Source organism: Hordeum vulgare, chromosome 5H, assembly GCF_904849725.1.
Source record: "Hordeum vulgare subsp. vulgare chromosome 5H, MorexV3_pseudomolecules_assembly, whole genome shotgun sequence".
NCBI classification, from domain to species: domain Eukaryota; kingdom Viridiplantae; phylum Streptophyta; class Magnoliopsida; order Poales; family Poaceae; genus Hordeum; species Hordeum vulgare.
The window spans coordinates 471405258-471428957 of NC_058522.1; the positions used below are offsets into that span (position 1 = coordinate 471405258).

General features: G+C 45.3%; 2 protein-coding genes across 2 annotated transcripts; one reads left to right on the plus strand and one right to left on the minus strand.

Moving 5' to 3' along the window:
* Positions 1-9384: 9384 nt before the first annotated feature.
* Positions 9385-12129, plus strand: LOC123399128 (protein MICROTUBULE BINDING PROTEIN 2C-like). Its single transcript, XM_045093552.1, has 5 exons — positions 9385-9585; positions 9697-9745; positions 10065-10346; positions 11252-11473; positions 11612-12129. Exons 1-5 carry the CDS (start codon positions 9509-9511, stop codon positions 11759-11761), a joined length of 780 nt encoding a protein of 259 aa, XP_044949487.1. The 5' UTR covers positions 9385-9508; the 3' UTR covers positions 11762-12129.
* A 494-nt stretch (positions 12130-12623) lies between these two features.
* Positions 12624-17277, minus strand: LOC123399127 (translation initiation factor IF-2-like). The gene is made up of 2 exons (XM_045093551.1): positions 15219-17277; positions 12624-13138 (listed from the first exon to the last, which is right to left on the minus strand). Exon 1 carries the CDS (start codon positions 17162-17164, stop codon positions 15356-15358), a length of 1809 nt encoding a protein of 602 aa, XP_044949486.1. The 5' UTR covers positions 17165-17277; the 3' UTR covers positions 12624-13138; positions 15219-15355.
* Positions 17278-23700: the final 6423 nt, after the last annotated feature.

Consider the following 23700-nt stretch of genomic DNA (forward strand, 5'->3'; position numbering starts at 1 on the left):
AAGATATAAGTGAAGCACTATGATCATTCTAGCAAAATCACGATGAGTGCATGTCTCTCTCTAAAGGTGTGCAGCAAGGATGATTGTGACAAAAAAAGACTCCTACGATACAAGACGCTCCAAGCAAAACACATATCATGTGGTGAATAAAAATATAGCTCCAAGTAATGTTACCGATGGATTGAAGACGAAAGAGGGGATGCCTTCCCGGGGCATCCCCAAGCTTAGGCTTTTTGGTGTCCTTGAATTTGGCTTGGGATGCCTTGGGCATCCCCAAGCTTGATCTCTTTCCACTCCTTATCTCTTTTTCCATGAGAACATCACCCAAAACTTGAAAACTTCACAACACAAAACTTAAACGGAAACTCGTGATATCATTAGCACAAGAAAACAAACTACCACCTCTTTTGGTACTGTAGCAATCTTGATTTCTATATATATTGGTGTTGGGATACTGTATTATCACTTTTCCATGGCTAGTACCCCCCGATACTATCCATAGTTTCATCAAAACAAGCAACCAACTCAACAAAAACAGACCAGTCTGTAGCAATCTGTATACTTCGTATACTTCTGGTACCTCAAAAATTCTGAAAAATTACGACTGTCTGGGAAAAAGTCATATCAACCAGCAGCAAAAAGAATCAACTCAAAAGATCTCTCTCAATAAAAATGAAAAATCATCTCGTGAGTGAAAAGTTTCTGTCTTTTTCCAGCAGGATCAAACAACCATCACCAAGACTAGTCATAAAGGTTTTGCTTGGCTCAAACAAAAAAACACAATCACAACAGAATTATGATGGTGTGGACACAACAAAACAGAAAGAAAAAAGATAAATTCATTGGGTTGCCTCCCAACAAGCGCTATTGTTTAACGCCCTTAGCTAGGCATAAAAGCGATAGAATCACGTATCATCGTCTTTGGTGCTCAAACCATAAATAGCGTGATCACTTATCATCTTAAGGTTTTCATCTTTCTTGCTGGATGATTCACCACTATTCTTGGGAACAAAAACAGACTTGGTGACCTTATTGTGGGCAAAGTTTGGAGTATTCTGCACAGCAGCAAAAGCGGAACCCAAGTTGGTTATAACATCCTCTAGTTTACCAATCCTAGCTGAATCATGACCTAGTTTTTCGTTAACTGTAGGTTCCTTCTCCTTTAAATTTTTCAAAACCATTCCCACCTTGGATCCGTACTGAGTGATTTGATTGTGGTTCTTTTTATCCAAATTCTCAATGAGTTTGATCGTAGCAACTTCATTTTCAATGACGTCCAGCCTACGCATCACATGTTCCAGAGTTAAGGTAGTTCCATTAACCATGAGTGGGGGTGAGCCTACCAAATTTATTACAGCTCCGTAAGAATCAACGGTATGGCTACCCAAGAAATTTCCACCTACGATGGTGTCAATAATATACCTATTCCAAGGAGAAACACCCACATAAAAACTTCGAAGCAGGACGGTAGTGGATTGCTTATGAGTAGATCTACTCTGAGCATTGCAAATCCTATACCTAGCATCCTTTAAGTTTTCTTCCTCAATTTGTTTGAAATTGAGAACTTCGCTCTCGGGAGTATCGTACGAAGTGGTGGATCTAGCCATGAGGACAGGTAGACTATCCCACACAGACGAACAGAAAGCAAGCAAGAGAAAAGGGCAAACAAAAAAGCGAACGAGAAAGGCAAAGAAAAAGGAAAATTTGTGAAGTGGGGGAGAGAAAAACGAGAGGCAACTGGCAAACAAAGTAAATGCAAGAGATGATTTTGCGACACCTACTTGGATGAGTTCTTGACTTGATCCTCCCCGGCAACGGCGCCAAAAATCCTTCTGCTACGTCGACAAAAGTCCTTCCCTAGCAAAGGCGCCAGAAAACTTCTGTCGTCTCTTGAGCTTGTGTTGGTTTTCCCTTGAAGAGGAATGGGTGATGCAGCACAGGAGCAGTAAGTATTTCCCTCAGTTTGAGAACCAAGGTATCAATCCAGTAGGAGAATCTCGTCAAGTCCAGAGTACCTGCACACACACAAAGAGCTTGCACCAACGCTATAAACGGGTTGTCAATCCCTTCAAGATTGATTGTAAAGTGAGATCTGAAGGCAGAAAGTGCAACGAAGAAAAAGAGTAAGGCTGAAAATATGGTGTGGAGTCATCTAGCTACTAGCTATGGACCCGTAGGTCTATGGTGAACTACTCACGCATCATCGGAGAGGTCATGGTGTTGATGAAGAAGCCCTCCGTATCCGAATCCCCCTTCGGCAGGGCACCAGAACGTGCCCTAGATGGGATCTTGCGGAGACAAAAGCTTGCGGCGGCGGAAAAGTACTTTCGACGATCTCCTGATTTTTTCTAGGATTTTAGGGAATTTATAGGCGAAAGTCCTAGGGCAGAGGTGGCCCAGGGAGCCCACAAGCCAGGGAGGCGCGACCCCCCTAGCCGCGGCTAGGGGGCTTGTGGGGTCCCTGCAGGCCCCCTGCCCCGATTCTCAGGCTTCCCGATCTTTTTCTGTTTCGGAAAAAATCTTTTTGGTAGTTTCGTTCCGTTTGGACTCCATTCAAAATCTTCCTCTGAAACGGGTCAAAAACATGGGAAAAACAGGAAGTGGCACTTGGCACTGAGTTAATAAGTTAGTCCCAAAAAAATATATAAAAGGCATACAAAACATCCAAAGTTTGACAAGATAATAGCATGAAACCATCAAAAATTATAGATACGTTGGAGACGTATCACAACCTTTGAAGGAGCTGAAGTTTCTTCTGGCATAAAATTTGAGTCCTCTTCATCAGAAACTAGCTTCTTCCTTTGCCTGGTAGCTGCCTTGGGCAAGCCATGAGAACTGGGAGAACTTGGGTCTAAAGCAGACTTCTGTGGACTAGAGCGTGAGTCCATCTCAACTCTCTGCTCTCTGAAGTCATTCTGACTATCATCTGAACCTGACATACTGGCACACACGCTCAACACCAAACAACAGAACCTGTGAAGTGGATATAGGAAAAGACAGAATGGATGAGCATCACAAAATTCAAATCTTTTTTGAAAATTTGAAGTCTGAAACTTAGGGTATGATCTTCTGCAGGATGTAAATCGGTGGCACCGAGTTGGCATTTTCGGAGTCACCGTGAAAGCTTACTCACTTAACGCAAACTTGGCAGTCATTTTCGGTGGCACCGAAAAGAGCTGTTTGGTCTCACCGAGTTGCTTCTCAGGAACCCTAAAACAAGAATCGATGGAACCGATTTTACAAACTCGGTCTCACCAAGTTGCATACTGCGACAGATCACATCCAAGATTTCTACTTCTTCTACACTACGAGATTCATCTGGTGGAAGGAAGGGTTTGCACATGGTGGCTCGAAGAAAATCTTTCCCAATGCGTAAGAATCATATAGAGGAACACAAAAGGAATTCAGATCCGTACCCTAACTTGGTGGTGGTCCGGCTACGGCGATGACGACAGAGTTGATTGCATCAGCGTCGGCGAATCTTAGTGGCGGAGGCGCTTGGGGAGGTAAAAGCGATGACCTAGGGTCTCAGGGGCAGCAAGGGTTTGGCGAATGAACGGTTTTAACAAAGTGAAGTGAAAAGATTCGGTCCATGGATATATATACCCGTGCGCTATCGGTGTCACCGAGATGGCAAAATAGGTGTCACCGAGTTCCTCAGTTGTTAGTAGACAAGGAAACTCAGTGTAACCGAATTGGCGATTTCGGTGGTGCGAGATAGGAAAACCTGATCAAATTTGAAAAATCGGTAGCGCCGAGTTTGTGGAGTTGGTCACACCGAGTTTTTCGAAGTGGTTTTGGACGGCAGCCTTTGACGATACGGAACTCTGAGTGCACCTTCACATAGAGGGATCGACAAGTGCTTGTTCAAGTTTTGTGATGAAGAATGAATAGAACTTGAGATGAGATAGCGTAGATTGATAGAGAAGGGTCCTAGGCATTCTTGTCCATCCAATTGGCAAAAGATAAACCAAAAGCCAAATAACAACAATTGGATGTCCTCGAATGGTCAAACACATGCAGACCAACATGCTCACAGAATAAGAATGATGAATAAAACATGGTGAACATGCACAAACATCCTAGCAGCTATCATGCACTTGGGCGATGACAAAGTCATCTATATATGAGTATATTGACATAGGAGCCAAGTAAAAATACTTGATCATAGGTCATACTCATCGTTAAGCACAAGTGAGGTTACCACTTTTACATAAGCATTAATGTGTTCATATCCTTAGGAGATGCTTATACTCAAGTCTTAGAGTAAAGCTCCCCCTTGATATGATATCCCCACTAAGAGGGATCAACTAACCTTGGGTTTTGTCGTAGAGGACTTCAAGTAGGTGAAATAGTGGTGGATGCTCAATGTTGAGGAAGATCATCTTGAGTTGGGATCAATCCTTGTTGTTTTCATACTCCTTTCACCTACATGGGTTAGTCCCACACAAAAGGAACATATGCAAGAATATCTATGGACATGGAGTGAAGCACACATGGGATAATGTCCAAAGATGCATTAATTACCTTGTTCCTTGCTTATCTTTGAGGGAATGTATGACTCCTTGAACTAATGCATATGGTTGAGGTTGATTGCATACAGTTCTTGTCAAAATGAATAAGAGTGAATTTCATTGGCAGAGTCACCCCTAAAGAACTTCTAGTTCTTCCTCTTGGGAATCCACACCAAATTAATGGGAATTCTTGGAGTTGTGGCAGCTCTGATACCATTTGTAGGATCGAAAGTATGTCTAGAGGGGGGTGACTAGGCCACTTGACAAGATAATTTTTTTTGCCTTTTCCCAATTTTAGTTGAGAGGCATCTACGACAGTTATAACAAGTCAAGTACACCCTACACATGCAGTTCTAATAGTATAGCAGCAGAAAGTAAACATGCAAGTGTAAATAGAGGAGTAAGGTAAGGAGATTAAATGCATGAGGTTGACACGGCGATTTTGGCACGGTTCCGATAGGTGGCGCTATCGTACGTCCATGTTAGTGGAGACTTCAACCCACGGAAAGAATCCATGAAGGGTCCACAAAGAAGCGGCCTTGTCTATCCCACGACGTCTTCCGTCCATGGAGGACTAGCCTTACTCACGGTAGATCTTCACTAAGTAGGCGATCTCCTTGCCCTTACAAACATCTCTGCTTAACTCCACAACACGAAGTAGGAGGATCCCAAGCGACACCTAACCAATCTAGGAGGCACCACCCTCCAAAAGGTAATAGATGGGGTAGATCAATGAACTCCTTGCTCTTGTGCTTCTAAAGATAGTCTCCTCAACATAAAGCAGTTTGGGGAGGCTAGAGATCAAGTTTCAAATGATTGGATTGGAATATATTGGTCTCAACACATGAGTAGGTGGTTCTCTCTCTCAGAAAATGGATCTGGAAATTAAGTGTGTGTTCTGAGTGCTTCTCCCATGAATGAGAGGTGGGTGAAGGGGTATATATAGGCAGCAGCCAAAATCCAACCGTTACACACAAAAGAGAAAACTCGGTGACACCGAAGTTGGAAACTCGGTGGTACTGACTAGCACTAAAGGTGTGAACTTTTGAATCTCTGTGAGACCGATATACACAACTCGGTGGCACCGAAAAGGTGACTAATGGTCAGATGGCCAAACTCGGTGGCACCGATACTCAAAGTCGGAAATTTCGAGTTTGTGTATCTTGGCAACAGAATGTTGGTCACCCAAACTCGGTAGCACGGATGCAGTTTCGGTTGCACCGATTTGGTGGGAATGGCTAGGGTTCTGTCTGAGGTTCAAACTCGGTGGGTCCGATGTGGAAATGTTGGTGACACCGAATTTGTGAATGTGGAACTTGACATAGTGGATATGTGGGAAAAATGACTCAGTGTTTTGGTGGCTAACTTTGAGTATTTGAGCAATAAGTTCATTTTACTACCTCACACCCTTTTAATAGTATTGGCTTTCCTATGGACTCAAAAAGTGATTTCTCACAAATATAAAATGAAGAGTTTTCTAGCTTGAAGCTTGAGCCAATATTATTCCTTTCTTGCATCGAGGGGCATCTCCATATAAACCTTAAGCCATAGCATCTTTTGATTTTTTCTGAAATATACTTGGAAAACACATTATTCCAATGATGCATATGTTGTGATCAATTATCAAAACTACCCTAAGGAGCAATTGTGCTTTCATCAATTGACATACATCCAGGAAAAATCATAGGCCTATAGAATGACCACTCTTGGAGGCATCAAATGAGAAATAACACTTATTGAATTGTCCATGGTGATCAACTCGCGGAAAAATATACTCCCAGGGTTTGATCACCTTAGCTCGATTGCATAGTCCCATAAGGCCATAAGTTTTCGTACTGAACCATTTCATCTCCTTCAATTATATTGAATGCATGCATCCTTGCTCCCACAAATCTTCTGCTTCACACCTTTCATGGTATACTCTTCCTGAATAAGTACTCCTAAACTTTGTAATTGTATTTTTCATCTACTCTTATCTTCTCCAAATATCTCTCATCTATGAATTTGGCACTAAATGATTTTACTAACCACTGTTTGGCTCATGTGTGCTCACCATTTAAAGTCTTCATCATGAATGCTTTTGTCATGTTATCGTATTATGCATAAATATTCCAAGGGCACCCATGACAACACTTTCCTCTCACCCTTTTTCTGACATTTTTTGGGAAAGGTAATTCACAATCTATCCTTGTAACGATATTGCCTAGCGGTTTAAAAAATCAAGTGAGGAAAAATTCTGCCCACATGAAAACTTGATGAATTCATATCTTCTTTAGAGAAATGTGCGAAGTTGAACTTCATTTCCTCATCTTTTGAATAAGAGAAGTCGCAAAAATTGACCAGTTGAATTTATATCTTGTGCCAACTCTTTCATTTCCCTTCCATTCTGCCCGGCTTTTCTTCATCACTATTCCAATCTTCCTGCACTAGGTTTTAATCTACATCCTTGACTCAAACTCACTCGTCAATCCTTATTCTTCTTCTTCTTGTCTGCTTGCACTGTTGCTTGGTACTTCCACACTTGCATGCAAATAGTTTGTTATATCATTAACACATACAAAGATCATGCATTGATCTGAACTACTATCCTCTATGACCCCTCTACTCCTCTTCATTGGATTAATAAGAGGAGCCACATTTTCATATGGGTTGTTAACCACATCATCTCTCTTGCAATCATAGAACGCATGGTGTTCACATGATCAAGATGGGACATCAGATATTTGTGCCCCATTGTAACCATTGGCTTGATGCGGGTGGTGTAATTTCTATCTTTAATAAATGTTAGTCCATGCTCATTCATTTGCATTCCTCGAAGCAACATATATGTTCTATTAATCATGTAGTCTCATACCCCAACTCCTCTATCATTTCTTCCAACAATGACAAAAAGTTTCCCTAGCATCACACAAATAAAATTCCATTCAGATATGACCTAATCGCTCCGATATGAAAGAAAAACCAACATGCACTAGCTCTACGTGTACAAATCACTACCTTCATGTGCCAAATGAAGAAAATCGGAAATTTTAAGACAGTGGACTAAAACCATATGAAGCAAAGTAAACCCTGGGCGAACGAGCTCGAATCAAACGTGATTCATGATTAAAACTGAACTAACGCAGTCGAAACCTTCACATTTGAGGTCCATGTGAACAGAATCAACGTAGTTTTTTGAGTGGCAATGGACCATATCGCGAGAGGGGTTTGCTCCGGCCATCGTATGCCCATCACATGAACTGAGATGCGGGGTTGCGAGAATGTTGTCGCCAACCGCGCTAGATCCCCCATGCTCGAGCATGTGTGGTTGAGGCCACAACAACTATCATCTTGCACCACCCCACGACGTCGTCGCCTTCGAGCACGACGTAGGGTTGGGATGGACGACAAATGAAAATGTGTTGTCTTGGTGAACTCTATCGCATATTCACATCAATGTCGTAAGCGGTGGCACGCGGGTTAATTTTGAGCAAGATGAGGGGGTTGTATGCAAAATGTTTGCCACGGGCGCGAGAGGGGTACGTCTCGGTAGCACGACGCTCCGTAGAGGGGGCGTATGGAGAACCATATTTTTTTATCTATTTCGTGTATAAAGATTGTGTTGAGGAAATTTTCAAATAGAAGGGTTAGTGAGGTGTGTGCCCGCAAGTTAAAAGGACAAATCGGGGCAGACGAGAAACCATAGTCGTCGTCGCCAAGAGAACCAATCTTTAGGCACCGTTTTCGGCGGCTCTCCTCCGCCGATGACCTCTTGGCTCGTCGGTCGTGAGAGGGGTCGTGAGATCCCATGCACGCGGATCGTTTTTTGCTTTGGGTTTAGGGCCCTAGTAGCTTAGGTTTTGGATCGTCCAATGTCTTGGCTTCGACGGCAGCGAGGGCGATGCTGAATAAAGAAGCTCCAAATTCTTCTCCGGCGAGGCGATCGTCTTTATGGTCGATGATGGATTTGGGAACCAGTGTGTTCAAGTGAGGATATCGTGGCAGCGACGGCATTCTTGTGGTGGACTTGTGTCATCGGGCTCTGTCATTGCGACGGTGTCTGTTGCAGCGTCGGCGTGGAGCTTGAGAGGTAGTCCAGGAGCGGATGCATATTGTGGTATGCATCGATGATATCTGGAACATGAAACGTATGATGGATTCGTGGTTGATGGATGACACGTATGGTTTCCTCCTCCCGCGTCATAGTCGTGGCGGAGTGTTAGATTTGGAGTTCCATGGCGTGTCCAGGGTGTTGCCCCGATCAGATTCTTTCAACGACAATGGCTTCATCTTTGGTGAGCCACATTGAAGGTCCGCAAGGCTGTATATCATCGATGAAGTCGCGTCGAGCTCGGGTAAGGAAGTGATCTGTCAGTTTTTTCTTTGGTGACTATTGTGGTGGTGCCGAAGGCAGATGACGGATGTTGATATCAAGCTCAACAAATTTTACTATCTTTTTAGTTTTATCATATCAGTCTTTACATGATTTATAATTTAATATTTATGACATAAATAAGATACGTATTATCGTAAAAAATGTAAGGACAGACCGTATAATTTTTTTGAGAAAAATGGGTGCTACTCGAGAGAAGAGACCGGTAACGAGAAAGGAGGGAGGCACGGCGAAAGCGACCCATACTTGCACCTAACAACCTTTTTGACAGTTCAAAATTAAAAAGAAAAACAGTTCCTGCGGTGGCCGACACGTCGTAGGTTCCCCATATTTTCCCCAGGCGGAATGTTGCTCGACGGCGACACGACTGCGAAGCATTTACTCATCCTCAACGAAAAACGTTTTTAAAAACAAATACGAAGTGGAGTAAATCCCAGAACAAAATCCCCCAGGTAGGCCGGTATCGGGCATAGCCCACCCCACCCCGCGGGTCCACGACGCAGGCACGAGTGCAGTGGTAGCAGCGCACTCCGTCATAGAACCGGTCCACCACGCCCGCAGTCCACTCCCAGCGCCGCCCGTCCCTCCGCCGCCGCCGCCGCCGCCGCCGGAGAAGACCAAGATGGCCGAGAAGACGGCGGGCCCGGCCTCCAGGTCCAGGATCCGGGGCGGGCTCGCCCCCTCCGCGCCCTCCTCCAGGTCCCATTGCCCTCGATCTGCATTTCCGCCCGGGGCCCCGTTTGAAATTTCCTTCCGGGGTCTGCTCGGGCCGTCCTTGACTCTATTTTCCCCCCGTGTTTCTCGGTGCAGGAGGGTGGTGTCGATGGCGTACACGGCGGCTCCGCATCAGGCCAAGAAGGTGAGCGAGAGGAGAGGCCTCCTTGACCCCGCTCTAAATCTCCTTTTCAAGCAGCTTTTAGCTTTCCGAATCGCTTCTTTGTCTAGCTCCGCAAATGCTGGGTTCTTGGGTGCTCAAAGCCTGAGCCTGTCCTTGGAGGCGAGGAGCGTCGGCATTGTGCTCCTGCAAGGCCCGGTGTGAATGGACACCAGCAGCAGGAAACTGTCCTGAAACAGTGCTCACTGCACCTGCCAAAACTAGATACGCGCGCTTGTTAGTGGTGGTTGTTACTGTTTGTACTGGTGGTTTTGATCTATGCCAACATCTACCACATGTGCAGGTTCCTGAGCCAAAGGTTGTCAAGCCAACCAGAACCACGCCCGCCAAGAGGCGGCAGCAGCCGGATCAGGGGCAGAAGCAGAGGGAAGAGCGCGCTGCTCTGCAGGAGCAGCTCAGTGGCCTGCAAGACAAGCTGCTTGAGAAGGACGAAGCTCTGCGGTCCGCGGAGAACTTGATTGGCAGGGTCAGTGCCGCGAACGAAGCGGTCGACGAATTGAGAAGCCAGCTTAATGACAAGGAATCGCTGGTCGAATCTACTGGCTCCGAGTTGCATTGCGCAAAGGTATACTGGACTCTCTTGGTACTTTTGGCACATCGCTGCAGTTTATATTTGTAGAGCACTATTTTACTGCTTAACCAGTTACACGGCGCCTTCATTGAGGAAAAAACCATCCTAGCACCACATTACTGCTTCATGTAAAATTTACACTGACGAAGATGATTGCTATTAGACACTACTCATTTAGACGACAAAGTTTGCCTCTCTTTCTTTTGTCTCTGCGCTGTATCTGTATGTGTCCTCTGATATAAAAGGCGATGTGTCTTAAGTAATATCTCATTCGAAAACAATCAGAAAATGATGCAGTTACATATACAAGTGCACATCATGTTTTGTGAGCCTATAGTCATTCCACTTTAGTTGCCCTGTCGTGTACCATCTGTTTTTGATTTGATTGAACTGAACTGAGGAAAGAAACTTAATATGCTGATTTGAGGTTCTACCTGCGCTGCTGCTCGGCATTCAATGCTAAGTAGAAATGGCCATGCTTTCATGTATCTAACAAGGACAGACGGAACTATGGATTTTAAGCTTTATTTGCCTTTTTTTAGAAAACCTCATACATCTACTTGATTAGTAATATATGTTTCTCTCATTGCGTTTCAGTACCATGCTAAAGATGCTTATGTGTCTTTAAGTCTCTTTTAATGTTGAACAATAGATTCTAAAGAAGAAGAAACGGAGCAAAATGCCAACACGATTCTTTCTATTTGAACTAACCCGTACTGTCTACAGTGCTCGACGGGAGTATCGATTTTGCTACTTTCGGCTTGTGCATTCATGATTGTCTGTGTCACAAAAGACTTCCATGTCTTCTATCTCTGCATCATAAAAGTACAAACTCAGTGTAATCACTTCTTGAGTAATAGCACTGCTAAATACCCTTTGATTTTTTATTGTTGTTGCAGATCATGTTGGCAGAGAAGCAAGCAGCATTGGAGAAGTTGGAATGGGAGGCAAAGATGTCAAGTACAAAAGTCGAGGAACTTAAAGTGGATGTAGCCTCTATGGATGTTGAAATCTCTGCTCTGATGAAGGTATTCAGGAAAATAACAGAGAACAACCGAGCCTCTCATCCCACGGACAGACCTGACGATTCATCGTTGGAATGCGAACCAATTCAGCTCGATGTAAGCTCATGTATTTTTACATTTCCGTGAATTCCTCAGCACTTTTTTACATCTTGTGCTATAAAAATGTGAATCAATTATGTCTTTATCTAAAACTAATTTCTTAACTTGTTGATCCTCCTATTTGCTACGAGGCAGGATACGGTAGGTGATATCGACACGGAGAAGATGGAGCAGGAAATGTCAGCCTACGTCACGGCTCTAGCAGCCGCTAAAGACAATCCTACGGAGGAGTTCCTGAAGGCGGTAACGGAGGCAAGACTGAGACTCCAAGCTTTTGTACTCTAACTTGGCTTGGAGACATTGACAATGCTCTGTGCCTAGAGCAGCTCTCGTGAGGCTCAGCGGTCACCGTGCTTCGCCTATGATATGATGTGCACGCGAATTGGCAGTTGTCGTCACTAGGTCTTGTATCGCAGAGGATCCGTGTTTGTATCCTCTCATTTTGGATCTGAGCCGATGATGCCTCTGATCTCGTTGTTGTAATGTTATCCACTATGTTCAGTATATGACTGGGTGGCGTCTTAGTAGAGATGTCAACTTGTATAACTGTAGTGAACATCTAATGGTTCGACCTGTTTGGACGACCTAGAGATTATTGTTCTCAATGGTCTGAACATTTGCGACCCGATCAGGCTATTGTTTGGTTTCATGCACATGTTTGTGAATTTTATTGAACATCCACTGGTTCAACCTGTCCAAATGACCCAGAGATTTAGCCATGGACAGGGGGGGCCTCAAAGTTAGTTATACCCGTGGTAGAACCATGACTTGGTTTCGACATCTTATGAGTTTTAACTCTAGCTTACCCAACTTGTTTGGGACTGAAAGGCTTTGTTATTGTTGTATTGTATGTTCTCAAAACTTTCAGGCCATTGCTTTGGCATGTGCATGGAGTTTGATTTCGGAGGGTAATAGCTCACAGAGCAGAGTCCTGGCAACCTCTGCGTACTGGTCGAAAAACAGCCATACCAACCAAGCCCTAAATGTATTTTGGCTCTTATTTTGCCAGGTCATACAAACACACATAGGTCACAGATAGCACACACAGTAGTTCAACATGTGCATTCTAGAGGTAAGAACATTGTGCTGCCGTATTCACAAAACGTACTGTACAACATCTACCAAAAGAAACACAAACCTAGCAACATTTAGAAACTGCATGTGTACATTCCTAGCGTTATAGGCTGCTCCAAATCTACAGCCACAAGCACAACAACCAACATCTAGGTCAGTTAATCATTCACAGGCGGCATACAGGTGTACAACACAGCCACAAACCTAGAAAAAACAAACACTGCAGCTACCTCCAGGCAAGGACGAGCCACATGAATGTTGGATGTTGGATCACTTGTCCACCAGCAGCAGAGATAATTTTAAAAAAAAAGGCAAAAGTAATAATACAAGGTTACAGACCAGTATCATCCTAATACATAGTAGACAGTACATTATCGCACTCTCGGAGTGCTCTATCCTCGCATAATAAGTAAACAAAAGGAGTATTCAGGGGAATCACAACACGTTTGACAGGTCTTTCCGGCAATATTATGCCACTCGCAAGTATATTAAAGGTAGGGGCAGGTAGGCGTAGGCAGGCAGCAGCAACATCTTGTATCCGAGGAGGCTAGAATCATGGCTTCACACTTATTCGAACTGCTTGTATGGCTGCAAGAGAGAAAGAGAGTACAAGAAGTCAGTACGTGGTAGCAGGCCAGCAGCAAAGGAATACAAATAGGTAAAAACTAATAATAGCACCAGAACATACAATACAGCATAACCTTAAAAACTACACCCTCTGTTCATTAATATAAGACGTTTTGGCAGTTTAACAGAAGTGGTACTATCTTTTATACCACAGTTACCAGCATTTGAATATGAAAACTAATACATGAAGGCTGTGAACTTAATGGTGTTACAAGTAAATTTGCTAAACTAAGTTATTAATGGCAAATAGAGCTAAGTAGAAATAAGCTACAGACTTGCAGCAGGTACTAGATGCCGACAAAAAGTTTGTAGCCAACAAAAAATATTTTCAGACTATCTATGGATTTGTTGTAAAGAAAACTATGGACATATTTCAAAAAGAAGAATGTAAAATTATATCTAGAAACATTTCATCTCAACACAAAGTACCTAAACATAAAATGATTAAACTAATACATTCAACCTCAATACAGGATAATAGTATTTGCTGTAAAATGTTTCTCCTTCACAGCCAAATAGGCAATGAAATAAGCAGGCTAATAAAAAGTAGCAGGGGCAACTCCACCGGTAGCATGATAATGCAGTGAAAGTTACAGACTCGGTTCAAAAATCACAAAACTAGGAATGATCGGGCCACAATGTAATGGTCTAAATGGATGGAAACCATATAGCAGCTCACTACAGCCAAAAGGAAAGATACCGGCATAAAAAAACTCTGACAATTGTTTAAGTACAGAAAGAATGCATAACAGTTCATATAGCCTAAAACAATTCCTGAATAAGGAGATCAATATATGTATAGATCACTGAATAGAAAGGACTAGCAGTCACCAATGTCGTCAAAATAAAATCATGTTTGATTTGATATTCTCCGTCAATGGACACATAACAGGATGCATGAAGAAAAGAAAATATGCAGTGCTTACGTTTTCAAGACAAGCATATATGTTCCTCACTAGATACTTGACATCTATTGGTGATAGCAGTCAAGTATACACGAATGCATTTGCAAATTGGTGATAGCAGAAAACAAAAATATGTTGTTTTCTAGTATACACGAATGCATTTGCAAATGATAATTATATTCAACTGAGAAGGAATCTTAGTTTGGTTCAGCCGCAGTCATAGCATGATACTCATTTTAGTGAGTGCTAAGTCTACTTACCAGAATATAACATGTTACATGAACATCCAACACGGGACAATAGTTCTTACACATGTGAAAGGGTGAAACATTCTCTATATTCAGTAAAACTTAAGCTTTTATCAAGTACAGATAGGTCCTGGCATATAAGATATAACTTCCCCAACTCTATGGTCTCACTTATGCTGGCTATTATGTTTCTACACCATAGATCGCTGGAGCACTAGACTTCAAGCTTTGGAAATAAGTTATGCAGTGCAACTTGTCACCTCCAGACTTTGCACTTGATTAATGTAAATGTGAAACTTTGGTACAAGTCACGCACTTCAACAAGTATGTGTTCAATTATCTCAGTGTGCAAGAACATTGTTTCCAGCAAAGGACCTTTCGACTAATTGTCAGAGCACCCATTGCGGAACAGGAATGACATAAGCAATTACAAGCTCCAAAACAATACAATTAGGTCTTTTTACAACTTATATTAACTTCAAGGCCTACTCTTGAGTACTTATCAAAATGCTGGAGCATAAACACCACTGCTCATATTTGAAGAATACAGGGTGAGAGCCCTTACAGTTCCTTTTTGAGAATACATCATATAAACAATAATTGGATTACAAGGAAGTTTTCTACAACAGCTTATTTACAAGTTACAAATCTAAGTTACATTCTTGAGTTCCCAGCTTGAGCAATGCCTTAAAGCTACAAAAGAATTAATGAAAAATCTATACAAAACAGCAACCAGAGCGTTATACAGATGGTATACAGTAGGTACACAAGTATATGCAGCTATACACAGTGATATCCAACGACAGGAAGCTACGTACAGGTATACAACCAAATGAAAGAATGATTACACTCAAAACAAAAAACAAGAACAGATAAAGCAGAACTTACATCTCAGTTAATGCTACAACAGATCCCTGGAGACACAAAATCCACCAGTTATAAGCAGTGAACGGTTGAAAGCCGGCATGTGCAAAAAATATGCCACCTCGGATTGCCACTGCCCCTACGCTAGGCATCCAGGTACATCACTCGTGCGACATTCGTCGCCGCTTTGAGTGATCAACTTCCCTTGACCTGCTTCGTCTCCCAGATGACCTTCCTCTATCCCAGTCTTCAGTACGATCAGAATCGCGCTCCCTGTGCCTGTGGTAATCACCATGGCGATCTCTGTCATCCCGGTGTCTGTCCCTATCTCCTCTATCCCTCTCCCTTTCCCTATCTCCTCTGTCCCTCTCCCTTTCCCTATCTCCTCCTCTGTCCCTCTCTCTTTCCCTCTCACGACCCATATCCCTTTCATCACGGTGCCTTCTCTCTGGCAATTCTGGTGGTGGGGGCAAATCTTTTTCCCTCTCCCGCCTCCTTTCAGGTGCACCTGACCATTCCCGCTCCGGTGGCCTCTCTTTACCATGGCTAGCACCTTCTCCATAGTGCTGATCAGATGCTGCATCATCCCCATAGCTTGATTGTTCCTCGCCTCCCCAACCACCACCCATGCTTGGGTCTGGCCACATTCCAACACCCCCTGCACCCATACCACCTCCTCTCCCAAAGAACGCTGGGTTCACATGAGGAGCAACCACAGGTGGGAATGGCTGCATCAAGCCTGGGAACGGTCCACCCCCAGGTCCACCAGGGAACCCTCCAAACCCTCCACCCATCCTTCCCATGGCTGCACCATAACCAGTGGGATCAAATCCCTGCCCCATCATCCCTCCGGGATGCATCATTGGTGGCGGTGGAGCCACCATCCCTCCGTTCCCCATGATCCCTCGGCCACCCACCGGACCCATCCGATTCCTCATATTCCCACCAGGACCTCTACCCCCCATCCCACCACCTGGACCTCTGCCCCAATTTCCGCCACCAGCTCCACCTCCTCCTCCGCCGCCGCCACCACCACCAGCTCCTCCGCCTCCCCTGCCACCATAGTTTCCTCCAACCTGAGGCCCAGGCGGGCCTCCAGGTGGACCACCACCACCTCTACCACCACTCTTCTGCATACCTGAATTCTGCTGACCCATCGGTTGGTTGTTCTTGAGCTGAGCTTCACCCATGCGGCGTACGGTGTTGGGCGAAGCAAAGGCCACGACACAGGGGCGACCATTGAAGGGGTGTCCGTTCATGCCCTCCTTGCAGGCGGCAGCGGCGCCAGGGTCGAAGAAATCGACCTGGCAATAACCCTTGGATTTCCCGCTCGCCTTCTCATCAAAGAACCTGACTTCCTTGACATGGCCGTACTTGACCAGCTCCGCCTCCAGATCCGCGTCCGTCGTCCACCAGTGGAGGTCCCCAACGAAGAGCGTCGTGGCGCCAGGGCCGTCGCCACCCCCGCCGTTGCCAACAACTATCGGTCCTCCCCCGAAGTTGCCCCCTCCCTGCCGGTGGAAGCCGTCTCCTCCCGACTGGATCTGGTGGTGGGGAGGCGGCGGCGGCGCCGCGGCGACGGGAGGCTGAGGCGGCGGCGGGAGATGGGACGGGTTGGGGCGGTCTTGGATGGGGGGAGGGGCGGCGCCGACACCCGGGATGTGGGCCTTCTCCGGGTGCCCCATCGGAGGCGGCGGCGGGGGCAGCGGGAGCGAAGGGGTAGGCAGAACCTGCTGCTGCTGCTGCGGCGGCGGCGGCGCCTGCTGCGGGGGGAGCTGGTGCTGCTTGGGAGGCAGCGCGGGCGGCTGGGGCTGGACGGGGGGCTGGGAGGCGTGGAGGAAGCCGTCCCCGACGTTGACGTCGTTGTAGAGGTCGTCGTAGTCGTCGTCGTCGCCGTAGTACTGGTCGACGTCCTGCACGGCGGAGATGGCCTCCTTCCTGTGGAAGGAGCCGTCCCCGTCGGGATCCATGGCGGCGGCGGGGGCAAACCCTAGGTGCTGGATCTCGAGAGAGGGAGCGCGCCGAGGTGGAGGGGGAAAACGAAATAAGCTGGAGACAGGTCTGGCTGGTGCTCGGATTTGGATTTGGAGGGCGTGTGTGCGCGTGCGCGTGCGCCCCGTCCCGGGTCAGGATCGGAGGATGGCAGGTGGGGCCCGCGGGGTGAGCGCGGGATGGTTCATGGTACCGGTGAGGTGAGGTGAGGTGAGGTGAGGCGATGGGACGTGGCGGGCTGGCGGTGGACGGGTGGGCTTCGAAAATTCTTTGGGCCCTCGGTCGACCTTCTTAAGTGTGTTTGGTTGCATTCTCATTCCAACATAGTTGTTTTCATTTTATGGATGTTCATCTCAACACTCATTTTCATGCATGCATCTAGTATATTTGTATTAAGTTAGTGTGGACTCATGCACCCTTCATACACTTTATCAAACATTCAAAAGTGGGTGGGGAAGGAAAATTTTAGGCTCATGCACCCTACCAAACACACAAGGCCGGTGCCCTTTGATGAGTTAAGGCCTCAAACTTTATAGGATTTGCATAATATAGGATAGTTTTCTATAAGGAAAATGCGATACTGTTATTTTTAAAAGGGTATGTCTAGATGTGCCCTAAGTATTGCACATATAAATGACTCAATCAAACATAATAAGAAAAGAAAAAAAGGAAAATATATCTAGATGTATGTGATCTAGCCACGAAACGCGGTGATGGCGTGTCACGACACGGGACCCGAGCAGGCGACACCCACACGGGCCGCATCCGCCATTAATGACCACCAGCCCCTCACCCACCCTCCTAGAGTAAATCCACCCACCACTGCTCACTCGAATCCACCGCTCGGCCTCTCCTCTCATCTTCCCGATGACGAACTCGAGATGGAGGAGGCCAACTCGTCGTCTTCAACCTTCGTCGATGGTGGCGAAGCCGGTGATGATTCTGGTGGAGCCGCCGGTACCGGTGGAGATGCAGCCACCAATCGACTCGCACTCACCGGCGGCGAGGACGGAGATACTTCGGGTGGTGCGGGACAGGTTCCCGATTCGGGATGCGTGGCCGGAGGTCTGCGTCGATGTTATCCGCAACATCACGTTCGCGGAGCGCTGCCGTTTTGCCAACGACGATGGAGGGATGGACTTCGACCTGATATTCTGGGCCATCCAGGAGGTGGAGTCGACCGATCCGGTGCAAGCGGTGAGGTGGCGTCGATTCAAGACGTCGAGCCCGGCCAGACTCAATATCCGACCGCCGTCGTTCGTGGAGCTCGCCAACATCCCGCTGGAGTTCCTGCCTCCGGGGGTCAGTCCTCCCCGCCTTCCCTGAAGGTTATCGCCCGTAGGCGTGGGCAATCATGCTACGGGTGTACTGTGGGGGCTCGACTGGGGGATCGCGACGAGGTTCCATGGAAGTCGAGCAAGGTATGCAGATTTCCTTTGAAATATGCATCCCCTGCTTGCGCAGATGAGATTAATAATGTGGTTAGGAAGGGGATTTCGAGGAATGTTCCTCAAGGAAACACTGAGGGGGTAGTCAGGAAACCCTAGGTTCGGAGGTTGGTCCTCTTCCATACACCTAGCCTACGGTGGTCTCTGGATCTCTATCCATTGCTCAATTTCCGACGAGGTCCCATCCTGCTAGCAAACCTGCTTCTACAGGAGAGGCCGACAGAGTTTCAGATAGGTTCTGGCCTCCTTTGGGGCACCAGGTTGTATCGAAACCGTTGATTAGAGGATCGGTGGTGGAAAAGAAAGCGAAAAGGAAAAGGCGTTTTCCAGTCCATATGACATAAACGAAGAGGAGGTGGAGGAATTTTATGGTTAGTTGTGGGTTATCCCCTCCCCCAGCCGCCGCCAGGCCAGACATGCCCATCTTCCTCCTCCCCAAAATCTAGTTTTGCCCTTGGTAGTCATCTGTTCTGGATTAGAAAAGATTTGTCATGTGGCTCATCCTGGTCGTTTTGACCCCATCTCTACCAAGTTTCAGATCAGCTGTGAGGGAATTGGACCTGGTAGTGTGTCTTCTGCGGTTGTGGTGTAGAGGATCATGGATCCACGAGGACGGGAGCGCCCTAAGAGACAACCTCCTAAGAAGGGTGGACAGGGAGCTCCTCCACCACCCCCTGCTGCACCTACAACAATGGTGGCGCCAACAGCCCCAAAACCCACTACGGGCAACACTGTTAAGGGGGCCCCAGCCGGCAATACCCAGACTCGGCTCCTGCACCTCCTCCAGTCCCGGCTATGCAACCTCTAGATCCAAGGTATAAAGACATGATCTGTTTCAATTGCAGTTGGCCTGGCCATTATGTGGGGAATTGTGTGGAATCCAAGAGATGTTTCATCTGCTCTGGCACACATAATGTGAATAATTGCATTGCCTGGGCCCGTCTTCAACCTACGGCAGAATATTTTGGAAGTGCAGTGATGTCTACTACGCAACCTTCTCCTTGTAGACGTTGTTGGGCCTCCAAGTGCATAGGTTTGTAGGACAGTAGCAATTTTCCCTCAAGTGGGTGACCTAAGGTTTATCAATCCGCGGGAGGTGTAGGATGAAGATGGTCTCTCTCAAGCAACCCTGCAACCAAATAACAAAGAGTCTCTTGTGTCCCCAACACACCCAATACAATGGTAAGTTGTATAGGTGCACTAGTTCGGCGAAGAGATGGTGATACAAGTGCACAATGGATGGTAGATATAGGTTTTTGTAATCTAAAATTACAAAAACAGCAAGGTAACTAAAAGTAAAAGCGAGCACGAACGGTATTGCAATGCATGGAAACAAGGCCTAGGGTTCATACTTTCACTAGTGAAGTTCTCTCAACAATGATAACATAATTGGATCATATAACTAGCCTCAGCATGCAACAAAGAGTCACTCCAAAGTCACTAATAGCGGAGAACAAACGAAGAGATTATTGTCGGGTACGAAACCACCACAAAGTTATTCTTTCTGATCGATCTATTCAAGAGTCCGTAGTAAAATAACACGAAACTATTCTTTCCGTTCGATCCATCATAGAGTTCATACTAGAATAACACCTTAAGACACATATCAACCAAGACCCTAATGTCACCTAGATACTCCATTGTCACCTCAAGTATCCGTGGGCATGATTATACGATATGCATCACACAATCTCAGAATCATCTATTCAACCAACACATATAACTTCAAAGAGTGCCCCAAAGTTTCTACGGGAGAGTCAAAACGTGTGTCAACCCATATGAATAGGTTCCCAATGTCACGAAACCCGCAAGTTGATCACCAAAACATACATCAAGTACTCACATGAATATCCCATTGTCACCACAGATAGACACGTGCAAGACATACATCAAGTGCTCTTAAAGACTCAATCCGATAAGATAACTCCAAATGCGAAACTCAATTCATTACAAGAAGGGAGAGGGGGAAGAACATCATAAGATCCAACTATAGTAGCAAAGCCCGCGGTACATCGAGATCAAGACATCTCAAGAACACGAGAGAGAGAGATCAAACACATAGCTATTGGTACATACCCTCAGCCCCGAGGGTGAACTACTCCCTCCTCGTCATGGAGATCGCCGGGATGATGAAGGCGGCCACCAGAGATGGATTCCCCCTCCGACAGGGTGCCGGAACGGGCTCCAGACTGGTTTTTGGTGGCTTCAGAGGCTTGCGGCGGCGGAACTCCCGATCTAGGTTTCTTTTTGGGGGTTTCTAAATTTATAGGAATTTATGGCGGTGGAATTACGTCGGTTGGGCCCACAAGGAGGTCACAAGCCTGGTAGGTGCGACCTAGGGGGTGGGGCGCCTCCTGGGCTTGTGACTCCCTCGTGGCTCTTCTGGCCTTCTTACAAAGCTTCGGGGGTCTCTTTTGGTCCAAAAAAATCATCGCGAAAGTTTTATTCAATTTGGACTCCATTTGAAAAAGGGTCAAAAACACGGAAAAACAAAAACTGGCGCTTGGCACTGAGTTAATAGGTTAGTCCAAAAAAGATATAAAATAGCATATTCATGCATATAAAACATCCAAAGTTGACAAGATAATAGCATGGAACCATAAAAAATTATAGATACGTTGGAGACGTATCATGCAGCAGTAGGATTGGGCTTTTACCACATTTATATTCATGTTGCTGCTGAGTCTAATTGGTTGAACTACAAAAACTGTGCAATTTCTCAAACTGTTGAAAGGTGAAGTTTCTGCTTCCGACCTGATTATTCAACTGTATGGTGTTTTCTGCAAAGGGAAGGAGTGGCCTTGGCAGATTAGGGGGCTGGAGGAGAAGAAATTCCTGCTAAGGTTTCCTCCATGGAAAAAGGTAGAAGATCTTATTGAGTTTCGTGCTTTTGACCTACCCATTGATGGAGTGTGTGTGAAGATTTGTGAGTGGGTTGGGATGCTAGAACCATATGGAGAACTAACTGAGATCTGGATCCAGGTGCAAGGTATCCCCCCAAAGTGGTGTGCTTGGAAAGTGTTTGCTCAGATTGCCTCTTGTTTTGGTATCTTGGTGGATGTGGATTGGAATGGAATATTTAAGAGCTTCTATGAAAAAATCAGAATCAAAGTGGCATGTAGAGATCCTACCAAAATTCCATATGAGCGGCTGGTTGAGATGAAGAAGAAGATATACATTCTGTTTTTCAAAGTGGAAGGCTTTGACCAGGTTGGAGAGGGGTCTGAAGGGGATGATGATGACCCAGATTTGGATGTTGAAGATGATGACAAGTTGGAGGATGGCTTTGATCAGAACAAAGACTATATGGAAGGAGATACTGATAAACCTATTGATGAACTTGATAAGGCAAACTTTTCTAATGGTAAAAGCTCTGTTTCTGGAAGCAAAGTGGAAGGGACATGTGTCTGTGCAGCTAATTTTCATCCTATGCTGCTGAATGATGAGGTGCATGAACAGTTCATTGAGGAAGTTGAGTCCAAAACCCCTCATGCTCATGTGGAGGGCTCTCATGAAGCTGCTGAGATGTTACCAAACCAAGAAGATATGGATATTTATTCTCATATGGAGTATTGCTCTGCCCAACTCAAGAAGATTGAAATGGGTGATTCTGAGGGAGACGATGATATCAATCTGCCTGAAATGGTGTGCCTTCGTGAAAGCATAGCAGAAAAAATTGGTTCTGCCAAAAGATCTCTGATAGAGTCATTGGAGATGGCAGAGATGGAAAAAAGAGGAAAGAGGATTCAGTTCAGGGTAAGAAATGGGGGCTTGTGCTCTCTACCAAACCTGCTACAAGACAACATGGCAATGTTAAAATCATGGAGAAAGCTACTGCATATCTAAAAAGGAAGAACCTGGAAATTCCTGCTTCTTTCCAAGGTAAATCTTTTGTTACTACTGATGCAAAAATGCTTGTTGAACAGATATCTAAAATTGATATATGTGTGGGAGATAGATGTGTGGAACAAAGTGATATTATTCAGGATTTAGTTCTTAGAGAGAGCCTTCGATGTCTCGAATTTGCAGATTCCAGTCCTGAAACTGTATTACCTGACAATTTAGACACTCCGATTCATAGGATGGTTGGGGGTTCTCCCCTTGGTGAGGGTGGGGTTGCTACCAGATTGGAAGACGCTGCTGATCTGGATTGTTTCTGCCCAAACCTAAAACAATCTAGAAGGCTTTGTAGCCTATCTCATCCTTATAAATATCATGATAGGAGCCTTCTGGAATATTCGAGGCCTGGGTCAACCTGGTAAAATTCAGCGTCTGCAGGAGTTCATTAAAGTAAACTCAGTGGATTTTGTTGGTTTCTTTGAAACCAAGAAAGAGAATATTGATAATAACACCCTGAATAGAATTGCGGGCAACAAGAACTATGTTTGGCATCAAATGTGTGCTCATGGTACAACTGGTGGTGTCCTTGTGGGCATGAACAGTGACATCTGTGAGATTGTTGGCTTTGTTAATAGAGAATTTTGTGTGACGGATATGGTTAGAAACAAAACTGAGAAATCTGTCTGGCAACTTATTGCGGTTTGTGGTACAACATATAATGAGCGTAAGGTAGAATTCATTGCGGAATTACATGAGGTGATGACTAGTGCTTCTTATCCCATTATCTTGGGTGGTGATTTTAATCTCATTAGATCTAATGGTGATAAGAGTAGTGGTAATATAAATCATTTTGTTGCTTTTGTTTCTAATGACTGAATCAATAAATGGGGTTTGATGGAAATCAGTATTGCTAATAGGAAGTACACTTGGTGTAATAATCAGGATACTCCCATCTATGCCACCATTGATAGAGTTTTTGTTTGCCCTTCTTGGGATGCTTTATTTCCACTATCAGTGCTGAGGGATCTCCCCAGAATTGGAAGTGACCATACTCCCCTTTTGCTTGATACGTTGGCCCAGAGAGTTACTTATTTGAAGATGTTTATGTTTGAAAAATGGTGGTTAGAACAACCTGATTTTAGGAAAATAGTAGAGACCGTGTGGAATAACCCAGTTTTGGGTAGAGGTGCTATTGATGTTTGGATTTCTAAATCTAAACGTCTTAG